Source organism: Cariama cristata, unplaced genomic scaffold, assembly GCF_000690535.1.
Source record: "Cariama cristata isolate BGI_N322 unplaced genomic scaffold, ASM69053v1 scaffold34770, whole genome shotgun sequence".
In the NCBI taxonomy this organism is placed as follows: domain Eukaryota; kingdom Metazoa; phylum Chordata; class Aves; order Cariamiformes; family Cariamidae; genus Cariama; species Cariama cristata.
In genome coordinates, this window is record NW_009593571.1 from 2,059 (window position 1) to 24,302 (window position 22,244).

Here is a 22,244-nt window from a genome sequence, read left to right on the forward strand (position 1 = left end):
GGAAAGAGAGAGAAAAAGAGGAGAGAAAGAGAGAGAACAAACAAACAAATGAACAATGGGGTTTTTAACGAGAAGAACATGATGAGGAGATCCAGAGCCACGTGCGTGGGAGTGTGTGGGGGATGAAGACAATGAGCAGGAAGAGGAAGAGTGTTTAGGATGGGACACCTACAGAAATAAAGAGGCTGGGAGCATAAAGCACCTAGGGGGAAGGTCCTAGATTTCTCCTGAGATGGGGAGCATTGCTGTCTCGCCTAGCAGGACACAGTACTGTGTGGCTGAAATAGTTCACTCTGTTACTTGGTGTCACTTGGCCACTCCGCACGGAAACATCAGTGAATGTAACGCTGGATACAGGCAAACCCCATCTTACTGCTCCTGTTACAAATGGGTCTTTGTATGTGGTCGCCAATTGATGCTTTGCTTTGCAGCCTTGCTAAGATCTCTGGCTACACCCAGCATTAGGCTTTCTTCGCTTGGGCTTTATTTCTTTCTGAGTATCTCCCTGCTCACCTTTCAGTCGCTAAGCCTGAAGCACCTGAGGGCTCCAAGGGAAACAGCATTTGAAAAATGTGCTACGGCTGACATGGGTACTACCATCTGTATGGGTGGTTTGTGGCTTGGACTTGCAAGCTTCTGCACACTTTCAGATCCTTCTTACGACAGGCACCTGGACGTGAAGATGCTGAATGCGTTGTGGAAGCAGGCTGTTACGCATCTAACTATTCCTGGGACCTACCAGGGTCAAGAACTACTTCCTCATTGTCCTGAATTTACGTTCTCTCCTCAAGACAGCCTCCACGACGCTGACATTCACTCCAGCAGAGTTAGGAGCCGGAGAGCTGTAAGGTTGCGTGCTAGTAGACCAGGGATCTCACTAAGCCAGCCGCCAGAGCAGGTTGCAGTCTTAAGCTGAGTTGGGCACTGTGCACATGCCTACAGTCGTTCATGCCCCTTGGCCCTCCAGGCAGCAGGGCTGGATGGTGTTAATATAGTCCTGTGTCAGAGGATGTGTGGAAGGCGATACTCGAGGAAAGGCTCCGGGGTACTACCGAGGGAAAGGGACCAGCTAGTACTGTAAAGGTAGCCTTTTGGGGGCATTTCTAGTCCCTTTTAATTTTCTTGGACTGGGGGATTAATCCTGATCTGACATAGAAGGGGTCACACTAAATTCTCTGAACATGGATATTGAAGGTGTTTTTTATCTAACATACACAGTGGAGATGATGCCTGTTCATGATCATTAAAACCCCATGATGCTTTTCTCAATATTGAGACTGTTGGCTCCATTGTTCTAACAAATTGAAATCATTTATATCCCACCCAAGTAATTTCATTCTCCAGCTCCCAGAAGGAAACGAGCTCCTTGCATCTGCTTTCCAATGCAGTGGTATGCTGTGAAGAGTGGAACCTTTCGTCTCTGAGATGGGACTATTCAATTGGGAGCAAAGGGGTTTTGTCATCGCAGAGATTGCCATTTATCCACAGCTGGTGGACACTGGTGGCTTGGTAATATTATATTTCCCTTCGCAATATTATATTTCCCTTCACTTTCATTACAAACATAAGCAAACCAGTTACTACAGCAGGCAAGTACTTTCTGTGCACGGTAACTTGCCTGAAGAGCTTGTTGAGTGCTTTCTTATTCTCTAATGGAAAATGCTAGACAAACATCAACTGCTCTTATACAAAGAAAGAGGAAATATATAGTATTTGTGCCCTGAAAAATGGTGTTACTCTTTTTTCCTGCCCTGTGCTAACCAGGTAGTTACTGCTTTCCTCTGCATGTTAATAGGCATTGAGCAAAATCAAATGGCTGGCATATACAGTGAAGGATCTCAATCTTATTAATCTAATTCATTCCTTGTCTTCCTCTACTTGCTGCTTTGTGGGTAACTTAACTGCTGGCCCTGGTTCTCTCTGTGCATTCGGTTACACCACTGCCACAAGCAAAGGACTGCTAGTTTCTGGAAAGGCATCATTCACCTAACTGACTGAAGACTTAAGAGATGGGCCCAAACAAACAGCCAAGTAAAGCATGTATCTCAATTTCTGGCAAAGAAGAGAAGGGCTATCAAACTCTTGGTCGTTTCGGGGTCAGCCTCTCTGTGAGCTCTACCTGCCTCCTTCACATGCATGCAAATGCTTTGGAAGGGGGATATCTGTTCCACATCTATGACCTCGATTTCAGAGATTTCCCTAAGCCTCCCTATAACTGTTTTAAGTTTGTGGGCACATGCTCTGCTCAGACTCACTCCTATCCGCTCAGACTCATTTATACTTCTTTTAGGTGGATACTCGTTTTCAGTGAAAAGAAGAAAAGAGAGCAAACACTCAGCCTTGAATGCAGGAATGTGGGCAGATCTGGTTCTTATGTGGCTTTGGACCCCTCATCTTCATAAGCAAATGGAGTCAGCAGAGAGAATGAAAAAGAGCACTGAAAAAAATGCTGGAGAGGGAAAGACTGCTAGGTTGGGAGAAAAGGGAAGGGGAATATCTCTAGTTATTCAGCTGAGCAGTTTATTCAACAAGCTTAGAGGGAAAGAAGAGGGCAGAGTAAGCAGGGCTCTGCAGGAATCAGGGAAGTTTTTTGTTTTCACGTAGACAGGAACAGTAGACAAAAGTATAACTTGCAAGAATGAAGCAATAAAACATTTAAAAAATTATATTTATATATCTTGTATGTGCTGAGTCCTGATACAGGATTTTTAATCATCCTGTTAAAATATGCAGCCCCTGTTTCATCCACCCTTTCTCCTCCCCATGCCCTACCGGCTTTCAAGTGCCTGGGGATTTATTGCAGCAAAAGTCTTTAACAGTCTGCTTTTCTTTGCCTGTATCACTACTGGATTCCTTACAATCAGCATTTTCAGGTAAAATTTTAATGGGAGGTAAGAAATCCTTAGGGATGTTTAAAGAGAGCTACTGAAAAAAATAAAATAGGCCATTTCACTAACCCTTTCCTTCCTTTGCCTTTTGTAGTATCTGGACTCATAATTAAATACTGGGTAATAATGCTCTCCTATCCTGCGGTCAAGAAAGAACTGATCCTACACCAAGCCATACAGAAGTCATTGTGTTGATGTTGTCTACATGACACCTTGTTAGCCCACTCTTGGGCTGCTCTAGATACTGGTCTTTGGATAGACAAAGAGTCCTCACATTTTTCTCTGGAGATATGTAAACATGGGTCAGCTATGCTGGAAGCATGAAAATGGTGCGTGGTGTTGCTCCTCTTAGTTCTCAGTTCCCTTTGGGCTTATACAGCCAGTAAAAGAAGACTTGAAAATGCAGGTGATGACGGATTAGAATAGCTTTTTCAGCAATCTTCCACTCCTAGCATTCAGTGCAAAATGTGTCATAGGCTCTTACACCTGCAAGTCCACCTGAGGGCCTCAAAAAGGCTGCCTCCCTTATTTCAGAAAGTGAGATGACATCCCATTTCCTCTGGACAGGGATGAAGGTTTGGCTCGCTGATTCTTCAGAACTTCCCTGGCGTTTCACGCATCTGTAACTAAGGTCTTCTTTCCCCTTGAGAGCAAATGTTCATCAACACAGAGCAAAGAAGGCGTGAAGGGTAGCAAGGGTGAGAAACCGTGAGAAGGATCAGAGGCAGGAGGGGAGGTTCAGAGCAGGAGATTTATATCTATTAGGAGGAGATGGATATGTGCATTTTTGAGTTAGACCAAGGAGCTGTATGCTGCAAGATGGGGAAGGGGAATGGGTTTGAAAACAAGCACTGAAGCTTATGAAAGGGTCATGTATTGAAGGGATGCTCGAAAAATAGATTTATGGAGAAGGCACTGGTTTGTGGCACCTGTGTGCAGCACTGTCATGGCCAAACGTCACAGAAGAAGTCAAAACTGCAAATGCATTTGAATACAACAGGCACTATAAGGAAGAAACAGGGCTGGAGACAGACACAAAAATGTAAAATGAAGCTAGGCAGGTGGCTTGTGTCAACCCTCACAGTCCTCAGTATTTCATCTGCTGTTCTTAGGAAGTCTGTCTGACATTGACCTAGCCCCAGCGGTGTCACAGGTTTGAGAAGCAAAGTAGAAGTGGAGCACTCAGGTAAGACAGGAAAAAGAAAACAAAGCGATTCACTCCAGGCACCAGAAGTGACACCAGAAAAGGGTGCACCTTGCAAAGAACCTGCTCTGACCTTGCAAAAACTCTGCTCTGACCTTGCAAAGACCCTTAGAGTCCTCCATGGAAAATAAGAGGAGGTGGTGAACAAGGAGCTTCAGAACAAGCCTGGAGGCTTCAGTCACTGCTTAGAGCCTGCTGTTTTGTAACATTTTAAGAGAGTCAGATAAGGACTTGGTCCTCTTTTCGTTGAAGCAAATAGCAACATTCCCATTGACTTAATGGAAGCAAACCCCGAAGCACTTCCTCCTCCTGTGAAACCACCTCTCTCAAGTCTATGTATTTTTAATGCACTAATCCTTGTGGTGCTGAACACAAAGTTGCACAAAACAAATATGCCATCTGTGGGATTATCCTCTGCCTTTCCTTTCTGTAGAGCCTGTGAAATTTTGGGTTTCTGCATTTTCAGCTTAGGCTTTGGGAGAAAGTAAATGGGAAAAGGTAGGACTCCACTGGAAACACACCTTTTGTCAACCTGACTTCTCATATTCCTTCCCTTGTTCCTTTCATGACCTTTCTGACTGTCTTCTGCCTGCCTCTGCTACTGAGGTTTTTTTCCTATACTCATTCCTTTCTCTTTACCCCTTTTTCATCCCTAGGTTGCTCTGTATTTCGATAGCAGCTGTGGTTTCAGTGAATCACGTAACAAAAATCCAACTCCTTTTGCAAAAAGCATTGAAATGCTCTCTTGATGGGTTATAATCCATTCCCTTTCAAACCCATTTTGCTACTTGACAGAGTTCTAGCCCTCTTTGTTTACACTAAGCATTTTTTGCCTGTTTGCTTGGTTTCTGTTGGCAGAGTCCCTTCTGCCTTCAAAAACAGAAGACTTAAAATATAGAATCCACTCCAAGAGTATATGCAGTGAAAGGGATCACAGAAAGATAAAAGTGCCCTATTCCTCTTTGTTTAGTTGTAATAGCATGTAGGGGCCTTCCTCCAGACTAAAGAGCCCCTAGCCTAGGCACTGTACAAATGTGAATCAGAGAGATGCTTCAACGAGCTCACCGACTACTGAAGAAGGCTACAGAAAGAATTTTTTGCTCCTTTCATGGTTGGATATATGAGGCTTCCCTCTAGACTGGAGAAGGGTGACAGAAAGGCCATTGCAACGTCTTGCTGGAGGCCATCACAAAGAACGTCCTCCTAGTCTATGAACCCATCCTAGGCCACTTGAAGTGAGCTGAAGAAACTGTAGAAATCCCAAGATGGGTACTTGTCTAAAAATATAGGAAGTCAGGAAAGCATTTCAAGAGACGTGGATATGTTTTTTACTGGATTTATAAATTGTCACAACAGATTGACCAGAACAAGTTTCCCCATTTATTTTTTTCCTCAGTTAGTTACCTAATGGGACAGTTGTTTTCATTTCATGTCAGCTTAGGACTAGAAAATGGAGACAGACAGTCCACAGAACAACTCCAGTTTCTTAGCAGGACATCTGAATTGCGACTGGGAAAGGTGACTTCCACAGATAACAACAGAGCTTATTTTCCAGAGTCCGGAGTCTCTGCCAGTAAAAATGCCAACTGAAAACAATGTTTGCAGAAACAGACCGCTGGTAGAAACTACTCAGATTATCACACACTGTTAGCACAGGTGTCCGTGCCACCAGCAGAAGGTGGGAACTTTCAGTCGCTACACACCTGGGCAGATCTGAACAACAAACCTGATGTTTAAATGCTCTATAACCCATCCTTGTTCTTATTCCCCTAAAACATCCTGTCTCCTCTGCAGGAAGGTGGTCCAATATTTATGACCAGCCAGATGCATCCAGATGGCCATTCTGCCTCTGTCTTGCACATTTTCTCTCTCTCTCTCATATGCACACAAAGGAGCTGAAATCCAGGCCAGCCTCTTCTGTCACAGACAATGTAACTGAGACAGGTAGCTCTTGGGTAATGGCTTAGAGAATGGTGAACACAGGCAACAAAGACCCAAATAGATGAGGCGTATTTCCTTGCTGCTACCTTCTGCAGAGCTAAGGCATGAGTAATTAATCAGAAAACAAACATATCCATTACTGATGAATAGCTCTGGCCAATCCAGCACTACCACGTAACATTCAAAAAAGAAGACATGATGACGGAGAGGAAGGAATCATACATTTGTTTGGACAGCTGGTGGCACTGAAAGAGCAGGCAAGGATAGTGGTGGGATGAAGAGATGCCGGGTTCTGTTGTGGAATCGTGCTGTTCTGGCACATTGGCTGGTAAAGGACTCAGCCCAAGAATTCTTTGTATCTGCCTGTCCTTTTACAAAGATCTGCCTGCACAAGTGGGTGCTGAGAGGGGAAGCTGACACCCTATGCTCGCAAAGCCACAGCAGATGATAGTATTGCTGCTACCCATTCTCTTAGAGACTTCTGCTGCTTCATTCCAATTTTTTGTCTATAAAAATGTCAGAAATATATTGGCACTTAAGATCATTTTGTCCTTTCCTGCCAGATGGATGTTCAAGTATGATCTTACGGGTTTTAAGTTCTTTGACCTGTTCCTAAGGAGAGAAACGACCTGTATATGCTGGTGAAATGTTGCCTCCTCATTTCCCCTTAATCAATCCCTCCAAAATATGATTTAATCTTCTGGGGAGGCCATCTCAAATTTAGCTTGGTACAGCAAGCAAATACTCACATGGAGTATCCTGAAGCACTGCCTGCCATAAATAAAGTACTGTGATCTTAATGAAGAGAGAGAGATCTGTGTTTTCTGTATTAGATATTAGCACAGAGAAAGAGGAGAAGTTCTTATATTGGACAGTAAAAATCTAGCCATAGCTATCAAAACAGGATCTGACATGTACCAAATAGTTCAGTACCTCTGGATTCATCTTTACTGCCAAGTTGCCATTTTTGTGCTACCTTCTTCTACAGTGCAAAAACATGAGTGGTGAATTGGAAAAGCAATGTCTCCCCAACACAACGCTAGAATGAGGAGATATGACTACAGTGTGAGGGGAGTCAGCCATCCATTTGGACAGCAAAAGATACTGGAAGAATGGGCAAGGATAACTGGGAAACCTGGCTTGAACTCTTTGGAAAATCTGACTTATCTTACTTATTGTGATCTATCCATTATGAATGAACATATGATCTTTCAGGTGGGTCTTCTTCCTTTTATCTCTCATTTGGGTCACAATTTAGACAGAAGAATCAGCCCTCCTCAGAAAGACCAGCAGCCAACACATTTTTCAGAAATGCTAATAAAAAAAATATTGTTGTGACTACCTCACAGTGTAACAGTGGGGAGAAGAGCCTTTCAGCTGGGAGGGCAGCATACTTTTTTTCTGCAGGTTTCTGCATCGATGTTTCTGCCATCAGTTACGACTTTATGAATACAAATTGCCAACCTCCTCTTCCATCAAATAGCTACTTCGTGAGAAGCAGGATTACTCTAATGAATGCCAATACGGATCAGGATCACTTCCAAGAGCACCCAATCCAGATATTTTATTGCTGCTAGTAACACCAACAGTCTCTAAATTGGCACTCACAAAGCTACATGCTGCAAGTGCAACCCAAATGTGATGTAACCAGTTTTAAACCACAAAATGGCTCCTAATTTCTCAAATAGCTTAGGATGCTATTGACATGGGCTTGCATCTGTATGAATCAAACTGTGATTGCAAGGAGCTACAAAGAGAAGCCTTTACCGCAGTGCAATTTCTCTATCTGCACAGAGGATGACTGGCCATGGGGGACGAGGTCAGATGGCTCTGAATAGGAGGCTATGTCAAGTCCTAAACACTGGAAGCAAGAGATTTGAGTGAGATACATTGGAAAGATATGAAAGGCAAGTGGATTTGCTGTGCTTCTGCTTTGATCAGATCATTTTGGTGATAATCACTGGTACACGCAAGGATTCGTAAAGCTTCTTGTTTAATTCTGGTGCTAGGAATCAAGGTTTTGAATTGTAACCAGCAACACAGGATATTTAAGAATAAATATAGGGTCTTCTGGCCAGCGTGTTGTCACAGGATTGTGGCCTAAGACTTTGCAGGAACGTATGTTTGTGCAGTGCCTAACACGATAGCACGATTTGACTGGAGCTGCACTAGTTATATGTACTAACCTTTTCCTCCTCTTATCATCACCCAGTTCCATGGTAGTGCCACTTGATGTAACTGAAGACTTTCCTGAGAGTCATGAGGGATGGAAAACAACAAGGAAAGATTGCCTTACTTGGAGATAAAATTCAGTCCCAGACAGCTACAGTATGGAGACTGGAAAGTTTACAAGGCTTCCTGGTGTTTCTCAGAAGGTAAAGTCAAGAATAAGGCAGGCTTTTCAGAGCTTTCTGCCAGCAGCCAGCACCTTGGTGAAACATACTTACTAAGGACTCCAAAAAACTGGGAATGGCTGGGAAGGGGAGCTATCAAAGCCTATACACGAGCTTTACTACTGAGTCAACCACCCAAAGGAATTCTCAGCTCACTATTTAAAGGACTTAAAGTCATTAAAGTTTGTACAGACAGACTCTTTTCTGAACAAGGACTACTGAAATGGCACCGTGGGCTTCTGTGTGGTGTCTATCAATGGCTCCAGATCTAATGTGCTCTATCTACAATAGTACTTGCTTTCCAGTTCCCAGCTTTGTGGTTGAAGCTAGAGGGCTTTCCAGTTTGTGTATTATCTTGATTTTTTTTTTTTTTAACGTAAAGGCTCTGTAGAACCTATTAGAACCTCATTGTCAATTATACAACCTATTCTTCAGTGAGATAGACATAAATACCAGATTAGATGGTAGTAAACAGTGCTCTCAATCCTGCCTCAAAAGAAACAGAATCCAGCTTGTTCTTTTACAGCTGTGTTGATTTTATAAGGCTTAACAGCAGCACATAAAGTGGTAAAGCTTATTTGTCACTAAACTGATTTGGCTCTGAATACACACAAGGAATAGATCAGCTAAGTCAGAAGGTTATCTCTCCTATAGGCAGTTTTCAGGATACAGCTGCATTTTAAATGTAAAGGTTTTAATTTTTACAAGGTAAACTTAATCTTATGAGCAGATATGAAAGGCTTCAAGGAAACCAGTTTAGTCTTTCTGACAATAGAAATGCCCGTTCCCCTGCTGAAATGGGTGGAACCATAAAATAAAATATTCCACCCCGATGTGCATTTCAACTTTATTATGAGCCAAATTATTTTATTCTATTGTGAAATATTAAGAGTTGGCAGCAGTTTTCCAGCATGCGCAGGTAGGCTTGATACAGCAGCTGTTATGTCATTTGGATACTGGCAGCTCCTATGACACACCTCTGCTGTTCAACATTAACTTGTTCTTCAACGCCAATGGCTATATGCAAAATCACTTCTCAGATTGATGACCACTGCTAGCAGAAGATGAGATAACATTTAAAGGACTAAATAAATTTGCCTTGCTGTTAATTACAACATTCAATAGTTTATAGCGGGTGAAAAGATATTCCTCATTCCCACCAGAGCTTTCACATGGCTGAGCCAGGCATAAAGGATCTGACTAGCTCTTCCTGCTCCAGTGTTAACTCTTTTGCAAAAATGACCACCTGTGCTCACTCTCAGAATACAGAACAACGATGGGGTCAAAAATCCCACATAGTATAGTTTTTCTTACGCAATTTTCTGTTACTAGATGAACATTTTGTCAGCTTCACAAGGGGTTCCCTGTCATCCAAGTCATAGAGGACAGTTTGCCAACAATAGGCTAAATGCTGGCATCGTGCCCCTTCACTCCCCTGTCTAAATCATGGGTGAGCTCTCCTGCACACGAAATAGCTGTTCGCTCATATAGGAGGGTGGAATTCAGCACGGTGCAGTCACCACTGTTTATGTTGTGTGTGAGCACACCAACAGGAATGTGATTTAAAGGAAGGAGGTCCATTAAAACCTCTATAACCCATCCTTTCTCTTCTCTGGATATATGTATGTGTTCCATCTGTGCTGTAGCTGCCACAAAATAGTCTCCCTGCTAGCCTTCGCCTTGTCCCCTTTGTCCCTTGTTGGATTGATGCTGACACTGTGACAGCTGGAGGGCCTGCCTGAACTGGGAGTGAGCAGCAACGCTCTCTATCTAGAGAAAGCAGGGGACTGGCTGGTTATCTGTATAGCTCAATTAACCTGCAAGCAATCAGTAGGATCAGCATTTCAGTATTTTTGTATGATGTGAATGCCAAATCCAGGCAGGAAAGGCTTGAGGAGAAGAGGGATTTGCTGTCTGATACCTTCAAGAAGAGGCTGGAGGTCTGCCTACAACTTAAATGAGTCCTCGTGAGGAGATCAGAAATGGTATAACCCAGAAAACTCAAATAAGAAATCAAATGAGCTCCTTTCAGAGCAAAGGAAAAACTCCCACCAGCGAAGTTGCAACTTAAGAGAAAGAGATCATCTGAAATACAGGAAACGGGCCAAATTCTGCTTCAGTCACACATCCATAAACCTAATATTATCTCCACCGTGACAACTTTCCTTTGTTGCTACAGACTCCACAACAACTCCAGAACAACTTTCTGCAGTTTACGAAGAGCTGACGCAGGAGTCGCAGGTCCAGCTGGAGAGCAGTACTAGCTCAGTCATCACTTCCTCAACAGCTTGTGTTCCCTTTCACACAGAGAGCCGAATTCAACCTAGATACCAGAATGGAAATCTAAAGAGAACAGAGTTCTCTTGTACAGAACCTTTTTGTACAAGATGTAAGTAACAAGACAAAACCCTCCTTTCTTGTATTTGGGTATTTCCACTATTTTATTTGGAGGAGTCAGTAGGGGCCCAGGTAATGAAAGAGTACAGTCCATATGTGGATAGAAGGGTGGGAAGGCAAGGGATAAGTTAACCAAAATTCATGGAACTGTAAGCAAGTTGAGCTGCAAGTTTTGCAGGAAACTTTTTTTTTTTTTCTCATTCCTAGCAAAATTCTGAATCTCCAGTAGGTTCACTACTCCTCCAGCTAGAGACACAACATCCTTTCCCAAGACCAGAGTGGAACTGTAACAATTTACACTGGCTAAGTGTCTGACAGATAATAGGCAGTGGAAGATTTAAAAGGGTCTTACCCCAAGGATATCTGGGGAAGAAGGGAGTGGATGCAAAATGGAATTAAGTAACATAGCAATCCTGTCTCAATTAATAGCAGGGAACCAAGGGAGACAGCAGCTAGCAGGGCAGCATTCAGTTTCACTGCAGAAAAGGGACTGAAGAATCATGACTCAAAGGCAGCAAGTAAACAAAAGAGGAAAAAAAAATAGGAAAGAAAAAGAAAATCACTGGCCTGGGTTACAGTGAGGGAGGGAATATCAAGTGCAACACCACACACTTGTGCTATGAAGGGGAAAGCTGTGGCGGAGCCTGTGCATCTGTGCATGGATGGGGAGGAACGGAATAAGGGGAATATGCTTGTGGCCACCAGGTAAGTGAAAGACGTAGTGTGCTGTTACGGGGCGGGTGGTCTTGAAAAGAACGTGGGAGAGCAGGGATAGGGAAGGGGAACGGGTGGAAGGGATAGGACGGCGCATTAGGATGTTGCTCAGCAGGGGCTGGGGAAGGAGAAAAGGCAGAAGGGAAGGAAGTTCTTACCACATTTGGAAAGTCTGCCAGTCATCAACTCCATACAGTTAGTGGTGTCTGGATCACAGAACGGAAAGAGGAGGGAGGGAGGGAAAAACATAAAAAAAGGTTTCCATACCTCTGTGCATAAAGTAGTAACTTAGCACATTATTACCTGAAGCAGGAAACATATACACATCTTGGTCTTTACACAACCCAGGTCAAATTCTGCCACCCACGGTATGCCAGTGCAAACCTGGCCCTGTGACTGAGAGCGGACACTGCTTCAGTCCCGCTGCTTCCACTCACCTCTTGATCATAGCTATAGGTATTTATGAGATGCTGGAAACACTCTACCACCACATTAGCAAACTAAAAGCCTCGAATACATTGTCTCACCTGGCCAGCTTTGCAAGTTAGCCTGCAACAGCCAGGAAATGCCCAGCCAGCTGATCTGTGTACATCAAAAACCTGAAGAGAGGGAGGAGATGTAGAACTGTGCTATTGGACATGGAATGAGAAGGCTACTTACACAGCTCAAAAACATCTTCTGGATCCCAAAGGATAATGTCCAGGTTCTCAACAGAACTCTGCCTCTCTCATTCACGTGTAGTCTCTTGCTCCTCTTGCTTTCAATGTGACTATTCGCAGGTAATAGAACTACTTCTGGAAAGGGTGGCAGAATCTGGCCCTAAGACGTTGCTGTCCACTTTGTGTATAGCTCCCATTGCCACAGCCTCTGAGTGCTTCTTACTCAGGTGTGATAAGCAGAAGGAGCTCTACATGTCAGCTTTAAAGCAGAAAGGACCAGCCCAGCTGGACACTTCCATGTGGAACCTGCTGGCAAGCCAAATCTGCTGCTGTCAGATGGGTTTCCCTTGCATTTGGGATCTAAATCATTGCATCCATGAGTGCTGGGCAATGCGGAGCACTCGCTGCTGAGCAAGCGGCTAACAGTTAAAGCACTCGGTTCCATCTCAGATCTCCTCTTGCCTGGCCTCTCGATGAACACTTAGGTATTCAAGAAATAGGCTTCTTGGAAACGTGCACACATATGCTGAAAATCCCTAACCGCTAGGAAGCTCTAACTATTTCCTATCTGCTAAAAAGTCTGCAGGAGAGAGGGAAGGATAATTTCTCGGCATTAATCACCTTAAATAATGAGAAAAGTAATTTCAAAAAAGGAGGAAGGGGTACTCGATATGCTTGGGTAAGCTGAACCCACGCTAGAAGAGCATGGATATGTATGTTTTCTGATGCAGCCAGGCTTGTGCTGCATAGATCATCTGGGAAAGCATGGAGTAGAGAGGGCAGGTGCTTGGTCCAGTGACACCGGTCAAAGCATCTAACCTGCGGTTATTTGCTCTCCATCTCCAATGTTAGAGGTGGGCTGGCAGAGGTCAGTGGGAGATAATAATGCCCATGGAAGGTCCCTCAGAAAGGCCCGAGATTAAAAGAAAGAGAAAGGGAAAAAAGGAAGGAGGCGAAGGAGAAGAGAGGATTCAAGAACTGGAACAAGATATCAGAGGTGTCAGAGTTTACCTGCCTTTGAAATTCTTTGGCTAGTCTGACTGAGTGAAGGCAAATTAAGCTCCCCAAATACATTTCTCCCTGAAGATGCCTAACAGATTTAGGAAGTGCCTACAGCTGCTGATTGAGCCAATGACCAGAAGTCACAGTCACGAGTTTGTATCATTTTTTTTCTTTAATAACTTGGAGAAGTTTGTTGTCTCATGCCTTTTAGCAGTTCCTCTCAGCCCCCTCTGAGTCAACTACGCCTTGTTGTAATGCAGTGCGATACAGATCTGTAGTGGCAGAGCTCAGAGCATTCACCCAATCATTAGCAGAACTTACGCTTTGAAAAAACACCTAAGAGCAAGGAAAGCCTCAAATATGACCAAAAGATCGTTTCTGACTCCCACCTCCGACACGTGGAATTTTGCCCTCAAGTGTATCCAGACTGACTGGCCACCCAGTAACTAGCAGTCTGGAAGCAAAAAAGGTAGTATTTGGATAATGTCAGAGTAGGTAAACATTGTGGCTGGATTCCTAAGATTCTCCTGAAATTCGTATTTCTGTTTCCTGGCTAATTTTAACAAATTAAAAATAATCATGTCTCCTCAAGTTAATACTTCACAACACTGTCTTTTTTCTAAGTCACTTGCAGTGAGCATAGCTCTTTTTAGGATTTCATTTAAAGCTAATTGTGTAACAGGTCTACATACATTAATTGTGTGATAGGAATACAAACTGACAGATCTACAACAGGAAAAAAGGACTGTAACATAGGCTTTTTGACAACGTAACATCTAGGGCTCTGTACCCAATTTTGTTCCTAAAAACAAAATTTGCAGGTTATAGAATTGGTTTTGGTGGATAGGGAAAAACACAAACCCTTTTTTGAAATACAAGATCATGGAAAAATATCAAAGGACCACTAATAAAACTTCTAATTTGCCTTTCTTAAAACTTCTATGCACAACTATAATTTGCATTCTCTATATTGCCATGGCTAGTCCCAGGAACGGCACAGGGATTTATTTTTATTTTTAATGTCTTTACAAGACATGATCAGGTTGTTTTTGCCCCATTCCTAAGGCGTAGCAAACATGAGCACACCAGAAACAGTAGCTCATGCCGCATCGCTTGAAAGACTAACAGAGTTAATATGCCTTCGGCTTCTCTGCTATAATGATTACTTTAATACTTCTTTCATTTCCATCATATTGTAACATCTGCTTTAGTAAATACCCTGTATGATAAAATATTTCATCTTTTTAAAGTAGAATTTTCATTCTAATTAGAAAGCCTTAGATTCTTGGCAGTCAGCTTCTGCTCGTGGATAATAATCCGTAACGCAGTGACTGTGGGATCCAGGTGTTATGTGAGGTGAATAAAGCCAGGGTCCAAAGGGCTTTAGCTGTCTGAGAAGCGTTGATAGGTCATGTAACTGCATTTTTAATGTGTGCTGTTTAATTTTTTAATTAAAGCATAGTGGCAGTGTCAGATCTCAGTCCTTCTGATGATAAGGCAACTCCTTATTTCATAGAGATTGTTGGCAGTCACTCATCCTTTCGATTTGACCAAGACTCACTCATAAATGACACGCAGTTCAGTTCATTAATGGATGACAAGTGCTTTGGTTAAAATAAGACCTTCCTTCAAAAGGCCAAACAAGCTCTAAATACATTAAAAAATGCTAGTGTTCTGCTAAATCTTCTTTCCTGATTTTCTTTTTTCTTTAATTTCTGTGTTTCTATCCTACATACATTTCACAATCAAGCTGCCTGGTTTGTGATGCTTCTGATATCTCTGAGACTGAGTCTTGTCCCAGCCCAGGAAATCTCACCCAAACAGCTGCTCCTCTGAGATCTCCAAATCCAGGGCTAGATCCCAGAAAGCACTGAGCGTCTCCTGCCAGATGCTCATAGTCCCCATTGACTATTTCCATTAAGGGAGATGATGTCAAGGGAGTCACCAGTTCCTCTGGTCCAAGGCAGTTATCATTTAGATTGGAATTCCCCAGTGGTTGGGTGCTTATTTGAAATTCACTGTTCTCCTATCAAAACTCTGGAGAGCTTGGACTTTTTTCTATATGCTTTATTTCAGGACTACTCAGTTAATTTTAATGAAGTCCGTTTAGTAATAATACTAAAGCTGTTTAGCAAAAAATACAGTGCTCTGCCAATCCAACCAGGCATTACACGGCACCTTTTGTAGGTGGGAACCATGAAAGCAAGATGAAGGGATTGCCCCAGGCACTACAAGAGTGGTAAGACATAAAGGATTGCACAAGAATGCAGGAAACAAGATAAACCTGGGACCTGGATGAGCCCCGGATAAAACTGACTTGCGGTCCAATTCCAAATTGGCATTTGCATAGCCCTTTTTGAGTCTGCAGCTGGAAGTTTACCTTGCAAAATACTTCATTTGCACCTGAGTCCCTTTTCTGTCTTGATGATAAAATCCTTTGCACATTTGGAAACCGTAAGTTTCTTACTAATTTTTTGTAGCAAATTAGCCAAGCAACAGCTCTTGTGAGCCATAAAGATGAACACCCAGAATTCACAGATCAATACTCTAGCAAAGGTTTTTGAGTGAACATGTTTTGATTTTTGAGATGTACGCCGTCACAATAAGAGAGCTTGGGTGCATAAAGAGAAGATACACACAATAAGCAAGAATTTGCACTGCCCTATTTTGAAGCTGGATATGGTCTCTAAACACTTGTTTATGCTGATGAAAGTAATTTCCAGCAGTAACGCCGAGATGCTCTGAACTTTGAGATGCCAATGGTTAAAATCTGACATGAAGCCAATAAATATAATAGAGAAACAGAAAACCTATTACAAAGAAGTTATAAAGGCTATTTCAGTATTGCTGATTGCCCAGAACATGGGAAAATGGGAAAAAATAAGAATATGCAGCACCCCACACTTAAAACCAAAGCCCAAAGAGGCAAGAAAGTATTAGGGAAATAAAAATTGATACCCTGTGAATGATCACAGATGGCTTTTGCATGTCCCTATTCACCAGCTGTTTCTATTACTCTTCTGTGCAAAGACATTGGAGGAAAACAGATTATGATTTAATGGAAAGAGTATTGGGCTGAAACAAAGGCACAAATCTGAGATATTCTCCTCCATGGAGAGAGATCCTTTTATCCCACCAAAGGGCAGTCCTGCCCAGGGATTTACCTAAGTAGAGATTCTGAGTATAAGGCTCCTGGATGGAGCCATCCATGGACGAGAGCCAAGGCCAGCTGCTCTCATGGACAACGATAGTCACTCTTGATCCAAAAGGGACTGTCCTTTCCCGGCCTCCCTGGGCTTAATGGATTTTGTGTAACAAGAATACATGGAAGCTATTCTGGTTCAGATCAAAGGCCAAAACCATCCAGTGCTCCGTCTCCATCAGCGGCCACACACAGACATGCAGGAGTCTAAGAGGAAGCCAAGCATACAGAACACTTCCTCCTAACACTACCTCATTCTCTCACCACTTTCAGGTCAGAGACTTCCTGAGCCTCCTGCAGTTTCTCTGTTTAGCAATCCTCATGAAGATTTCTCTTCCAGGGAGTTGTTCAGCCTCCCTGTGAGCAAGAGGGATTCAGGGGAAGATGAGCATCTGCAAGCTCCTCGCATTCACAACTTGCTTCAGCGAGGAGTTCCACAGGTCTTACATTACATGAAGGCATGCCTTCCAATATGTTTTTGGTACGCCTTCCGCTACTTTCATATGATGGCCTCTAGCTCTTTCGTTGGGAAGAAAAAATAAACAATCAATCTCTATCTACTTGTTCTACGCCAGACATGAGACTGTAGACCTGGTATTGTCTCAGCAGTTATACTACAGGGGATTTAATGTCCTGAAACATGAAGGTAGAAGGCTGATATGTTGCACTAAATTTGGCCAACTGGACAGTAGATTTTAGAAGTTTTACATTAGCTTTTGAGATAGATTTCATTTCTTTACACACTTACTCAGGTAAGGGAGGGAAGGTATTTTCCTGCTTCAGAGTATGCCAGAAGAAATATGCACAGCCAGTCTTAGGAAGGAAAAATGGAAGTGAATGGAGGGATATCCAGGGGGAAGGGAGATTATAAGGTGCTCAAGTGTGACACAGAAACACATCTGCCTAAATCAGGTACGTATCAGGCTCACATACACACACACACACAGATGCATGGGCAACACGACATCTACAAACACTGTTGTGAGCTGGAGGAAATGAGGAAGAGGAAAGTGCGTTCTGAAACCCAGGCAAGCCAGCTTAGTGGGCTGGCACGGTGCATAACAGATCAAAGAGGGGCAGGAGAGAGAATGACTGTCAGTGCCGTATGCTTACTAGGCCTTGCTGTTCTGCTTTATATTGTGTTCATTGAATCTTCCCCTTCTGCAGGTCTCACTTTACATGCATGCACCTTTCACAGATGGTTTTCATCTTCCCACCTGTAATGGCATCTGAACTAAAAGGTAGGGAAGACAACCGCACAGAGGATATGTCTGTGCACAATGAGCTAGGAAAATCTCCAGTGCTGGGCCAGTATTGCTGGTCAGAGCCAGTGGTATCCTCAGAGCCATGGAGGAGGAGAGTCAAAGTGAACTGTGAGCTCGTTCTGCTGCAGCAGTGAACTGCCTACAGAGTATCCTCAAACCATGAACCTGAATAGGAGTCTGACCACCACAGTTCCTGTGAGGTGTGCAGGGCTGGGAATATGGGAGAAGAAGAGAAACAGAGAAGACTTTGCCTTGTTTCTAATGAGAAATGCTGAGTAATTCCCTGGCAATTTCTAGGAAGCTCTTGCACACATCTTCCCAACCACTGCCACCCAGCTAAGCAAGGTGCTGAATGTGAACTCCTGCTCTCCCTTTATTGCTTTATTTCCCCTTACTCTCTCACTGGCTGGGGATGTGAACCACAGGGCCTCCCTACTTTGATGCACAGGTTGTCTCTTCCTGGTAACAATCCTTTTTTCCCCCCTTCCTTTTCTCTTTTCCTTGTATGATGCTCCAACCTAATTTTTTTCAGGTTGAATTATTTCTCTCTTTTTCAAGAGACTTGCATATTCCTGATCAGGTCAGGTAATATGATACAGGATAGTCTGGCACCCTGTCTCTCATGAGCTATCTTGCCTGGATAACTCCCTGACTGAAAGAGTTCTCATTTTTAGGTTTCAAGAGACCATTCATTTTGGTTTTGCTCCACATGGAGTTATCCATTCCACTCTCATGTTAAAGATCACGCTGGGTTTTCCCTGCTAGAATGACATGCTTTCATGTAGCTTTAGGTAGTAGAAAGAGATTCTGTGTCTGTAATAATGATTTCTCCATTCCAGAACCAGAGCAAAACTGTAAGTCAGGTACATTTCACACAGCACGGTTTGCCCTAAACATCTCCCTGAGCCTTAGTCAGATGAATGATTTTTATCCCTGCTGTAATATGACTTCTTAGGGAGAAATCCTGCTTCACATGCAAGGGTCTAAGTCTTTCTAGAGAGCCTCAGTAGCTAACACATACTAGGGTGAAGAAATTAAGAGAGATCACCATGTTATTTACTTTTTAACAGTTTTTTCCTCACCAGAAAGTAAGGGTACACTTCTTTCCTTAAGAAACAAGGAATGCTTGAACATTGTTCACGCAACAGGGGTAATATGAACTAGACTTAAAGGATGCTTTTCCATCTAATTTCCCTCACTCCCACTTGGCCCCAACATTTCCCGAGGAAGGGCTTTGTTCTGTCCTTTTTTGTTCTGTCCTTTTAAAGGATAGAAGAGTTAACACCGATATTTTTTGTGTGTGTGTGTCACCACTAATGTTCAGTGTGAACATTTGCTACATACTGGCAGGATGAGGCCAGTTTCTGTATTATCGATTCAGGCTGCCTGCGGATTCAGATTGGTGTCACTGCACAGGGTCACACACCTAAGGCTTTCTTTACCACCATGAGGAATTGAAATTTACTTTAAAAATTGCTAAAATATAGCTTCTGCAGAACCTTAGTATATGTTTTGTGCTGCTACAGTATTGGGCTGAGAATTTGATCATGCTACTGGAAACTATTAGCCACCTTCCAACCATCTGAAAATGCCGCTGTTAATGGCTAAGTTAAAAGTAGCTCTCAACTTTGTTCTGGGACCCTCTGAAGTTGGAGGTTTCTAAAGCATGCCTGAAGGGTTTGAAAATCAGGTAACTTCTAGAGCATGTCCCTATTCTGGGAGATTTTGGAGCCAGAGAAAATCTGGAAGATCTATTGATGATGCAGCTTTTGATGGAGAAGTGGGCAAATGGCTCTTTGGGCGGAAGGGCAGAAGCTGTTCAACTGGGGAATGCGCTGGGAGCACTGGAGTGGGAATGAGCGAGGGAGGAGTAGGGTGGGTGCGGGGAGTTACTGCTCTGTCTGAATGGAGTTCGTTTCTTGCCATAATCAGAGGGATGGCCTCCCTCAGCCTCCTGGTACTGAGAGGCACTTCACCTTCCTGTCCCTGCTGAAGCAAGGTGCTCAACAGTAGAAACTACTTACCTGATAACTGCTGCACTGAAGGCTGGTCATGTGTGCTTAACAACTGTGCCTGAATGGTTTCTACTACCCTCTTAAAACGACGGCTTGGACCTGTGAGGAGAGAAGAGGCACAAATGGCTGTGAGAGGAGCGGGAGCCGAATCCTCATACAATCGAGGCTGGAGGGGAATGATCACAAGCATCTTCCCTTCAGTCTTGTCCCCAAGAGCGTACTGACAGTGTATTTGTCCTTCAGCCAAAGGCATGGCTTTGAGGAACCTGCATTAATAGGGACTGTGGTGTGCTGGACTTAACAGGAGTAACGATGGCTTCTGGGCTTATTTTGTAAAGACAGAAAAGGTGGGGGGTTTGTTTGTTTGAACCCCTGCGAGGGGCATGTGGCCACCTAGAAGAAAAGGGTGATTCCCTGTTTCTGTCAGAAGGAAGAAACCAATGGCCTCACAGTGCCCAGCTAAGACACTGAGACCTTTGAGTGAAATAAGGAGACGGTACAGGGAGATACTTGAAATCTGATGCACAGAGCAGCCATTTTAGCACTAATCATGGTGGTGGCAACTTCACCTCTTTGGGAATCTCTTTCCCTCCCAGCATTTCCATCACTACCAACACTATTTTTGCTCTTGATGTCTTCCTTGCCCCTGTCTGAATTTTCCCCTGAGGTCAAGACTGTTATATTCTTTCCCCTGGCAGAGCTCTCTTTGCAGGCCTCTATATCAGCAAGGACAACTCCAGCTTATACCCATTTTACAGCTTTGCCATGGTTACCTGATAAGAGTGTGAAAGTGACAGAATAGATCCCGTTCTCCTTCTGTGCCTCTCCCCCTTCTGTGTATGTTATGTCCACCTGAAACTTCACTGGCTTCTGGAAGACAGCAGGACCTCCTGTGGACTTATATTCTGCACGGAAACTTGTCTGTGAGATGACACTGTGACTGAGGCTTGGAATCTGAAACAGGTCGGTAGAAGGAGAGAGTAGAACCACGGCACAAAGGGAGCAAGATTGCAAAATTCGATTTAGAACAATACACATTTCCAGAGTGGATAAGATTTGCTGGATTTGTTTCTGAACTTGAATTTGTAATGTACAGAGTGTTCTTGTGAAATCAGTAAGAGCCTAGGTTGCTTGGCACCACAGAAGAATGCACTGCTCCTTACAGGGCTGACCTAAATTTAAAGGTTGAATATTGGTGGAATACTCATCATACTTGTAAATTTACATGTTGCACAACTTCATACGCTCAGTCTTTCTTTTCCTACTCATCTACCAATTTTGAGAAATGCCTTTTGCTGGGTGAAAACTGATATTAAGGGAAGAAGCAGCAACGTCAGTGGGATATAAGACTGGATATAAAAAAACCACCTGAGTAGCCTGGTCTGATCTCATAGCTGATCCTGGTTTGAGTATGAGACCGCTTGAAGTCCTTTCCAACATCAATTGTTTGGTGATTCTATGATATCAAATAGACATCAGGACATGGAGGAGACACTTGGACAAGTGCCTGGGATATCCACAGGGAAAGTATGCCTGCAAATAACTTACCCAAACCACAACTCTTATCAATACGTAAAAGAACTCCGAGAAGCTCTCTGGTATCATCCAATATCTGTATCTTCAGATTCATGGTAGAATTTCATAACTGCCTAATTTTCAAGCAGTTAGCATTCACAGTTCTTGCCAAAATTTAACATACTCACATTCTATTTCTTGCTTCATAAAGGACCAAATTTAAAAAAACCCAACTCAAATCACTTGGAAATCTGGCCTCTAATTTAGGAGGAAAAATGAAGATGAGTTCTTTGAGAAGCTGACCGTAAGGATTTACTTAGCAGGCTGTGACACTGCATTTAAGTTTGAAGTTGGCTGTAAGAGACAATTCATAGGGTTTGCACACAAATCACTACATCGCACCTCAACCCACACGTGGGGTATGCACAGGATCACCAATATAGACAGTGGTGCACACTACACCACAATATAAACCCAGAAGCACAGCTAAATGCATGGAACTGATATAGTAACATGGCTGCATGCTACTATACTGCACTTACTCCTTGTACGCCTGTACAGTTAAAAGGATTATGGCTGGATTTTTTGGAAGAAATTCATTGCAGCATCATAGAGACTAAAAAGGAGTGCAGTATTTTGTGGAAAACAGTATCAATTCAATAAATGGTATAAGAAATTGTCTCCTCCTCTTAATTCTGTTGAAAAATAGTCTAAATATGTTGTCAACTACCTTGAATTGAAAAATCTCTCAAATTAAATTTACTGTGCTGACTTTTTCTTCATTGGGACTTCTAGATCGTGAGAATAAGGCTTTTCTATAGGAAAAAAATGACAATTTCCCTCTGCTTTCCTAGATTGTAAATAAACCACATCTGCAGCAACTGATACTCCAGTCACCAGAGGAAATTACCCTTCTTTCTGCCACACAGCATTGAAGAGGAGATTTAAAGTACCAAATGCAGATGTGCGACAGAATTTTTGTCTGACTAAAGTGGTGGAGGGCATACCCAGCAGGGGAAGACCCAATCCGATGCCCAGACGGTGTCTGT

At 43.1% G+C, this 22,244-nt stretch overlaps 1 protein-coding gene across 1 annotated transcript in view; it reads right to left on the bottom strand.

Annotated features, from left to right (window-relative positions):
• Positions 1–22,244, bottom strand: part of LOC104157526 (serine/threonine-protein kinase BRSK2) — a gene marked incomplete at its 5' end in the record, with an annotated part of 69,710 nt that overhangs the window by 360 nt on the left and 47,106 nt on the right. The window contains 2 exons of the mRNA XM_009694891.1: positions 19,690–19,779; positions 20,454–20,634. Coding sequence (XP_009693193.1) covers positions 19,690–19,779; positions 20,454–20,634 — 271 coding nt within the window. The remainder of the gene's footprint in view (positions 1–19,689; positions 19,780–20,453; positions 20,635–22,244) is intronic.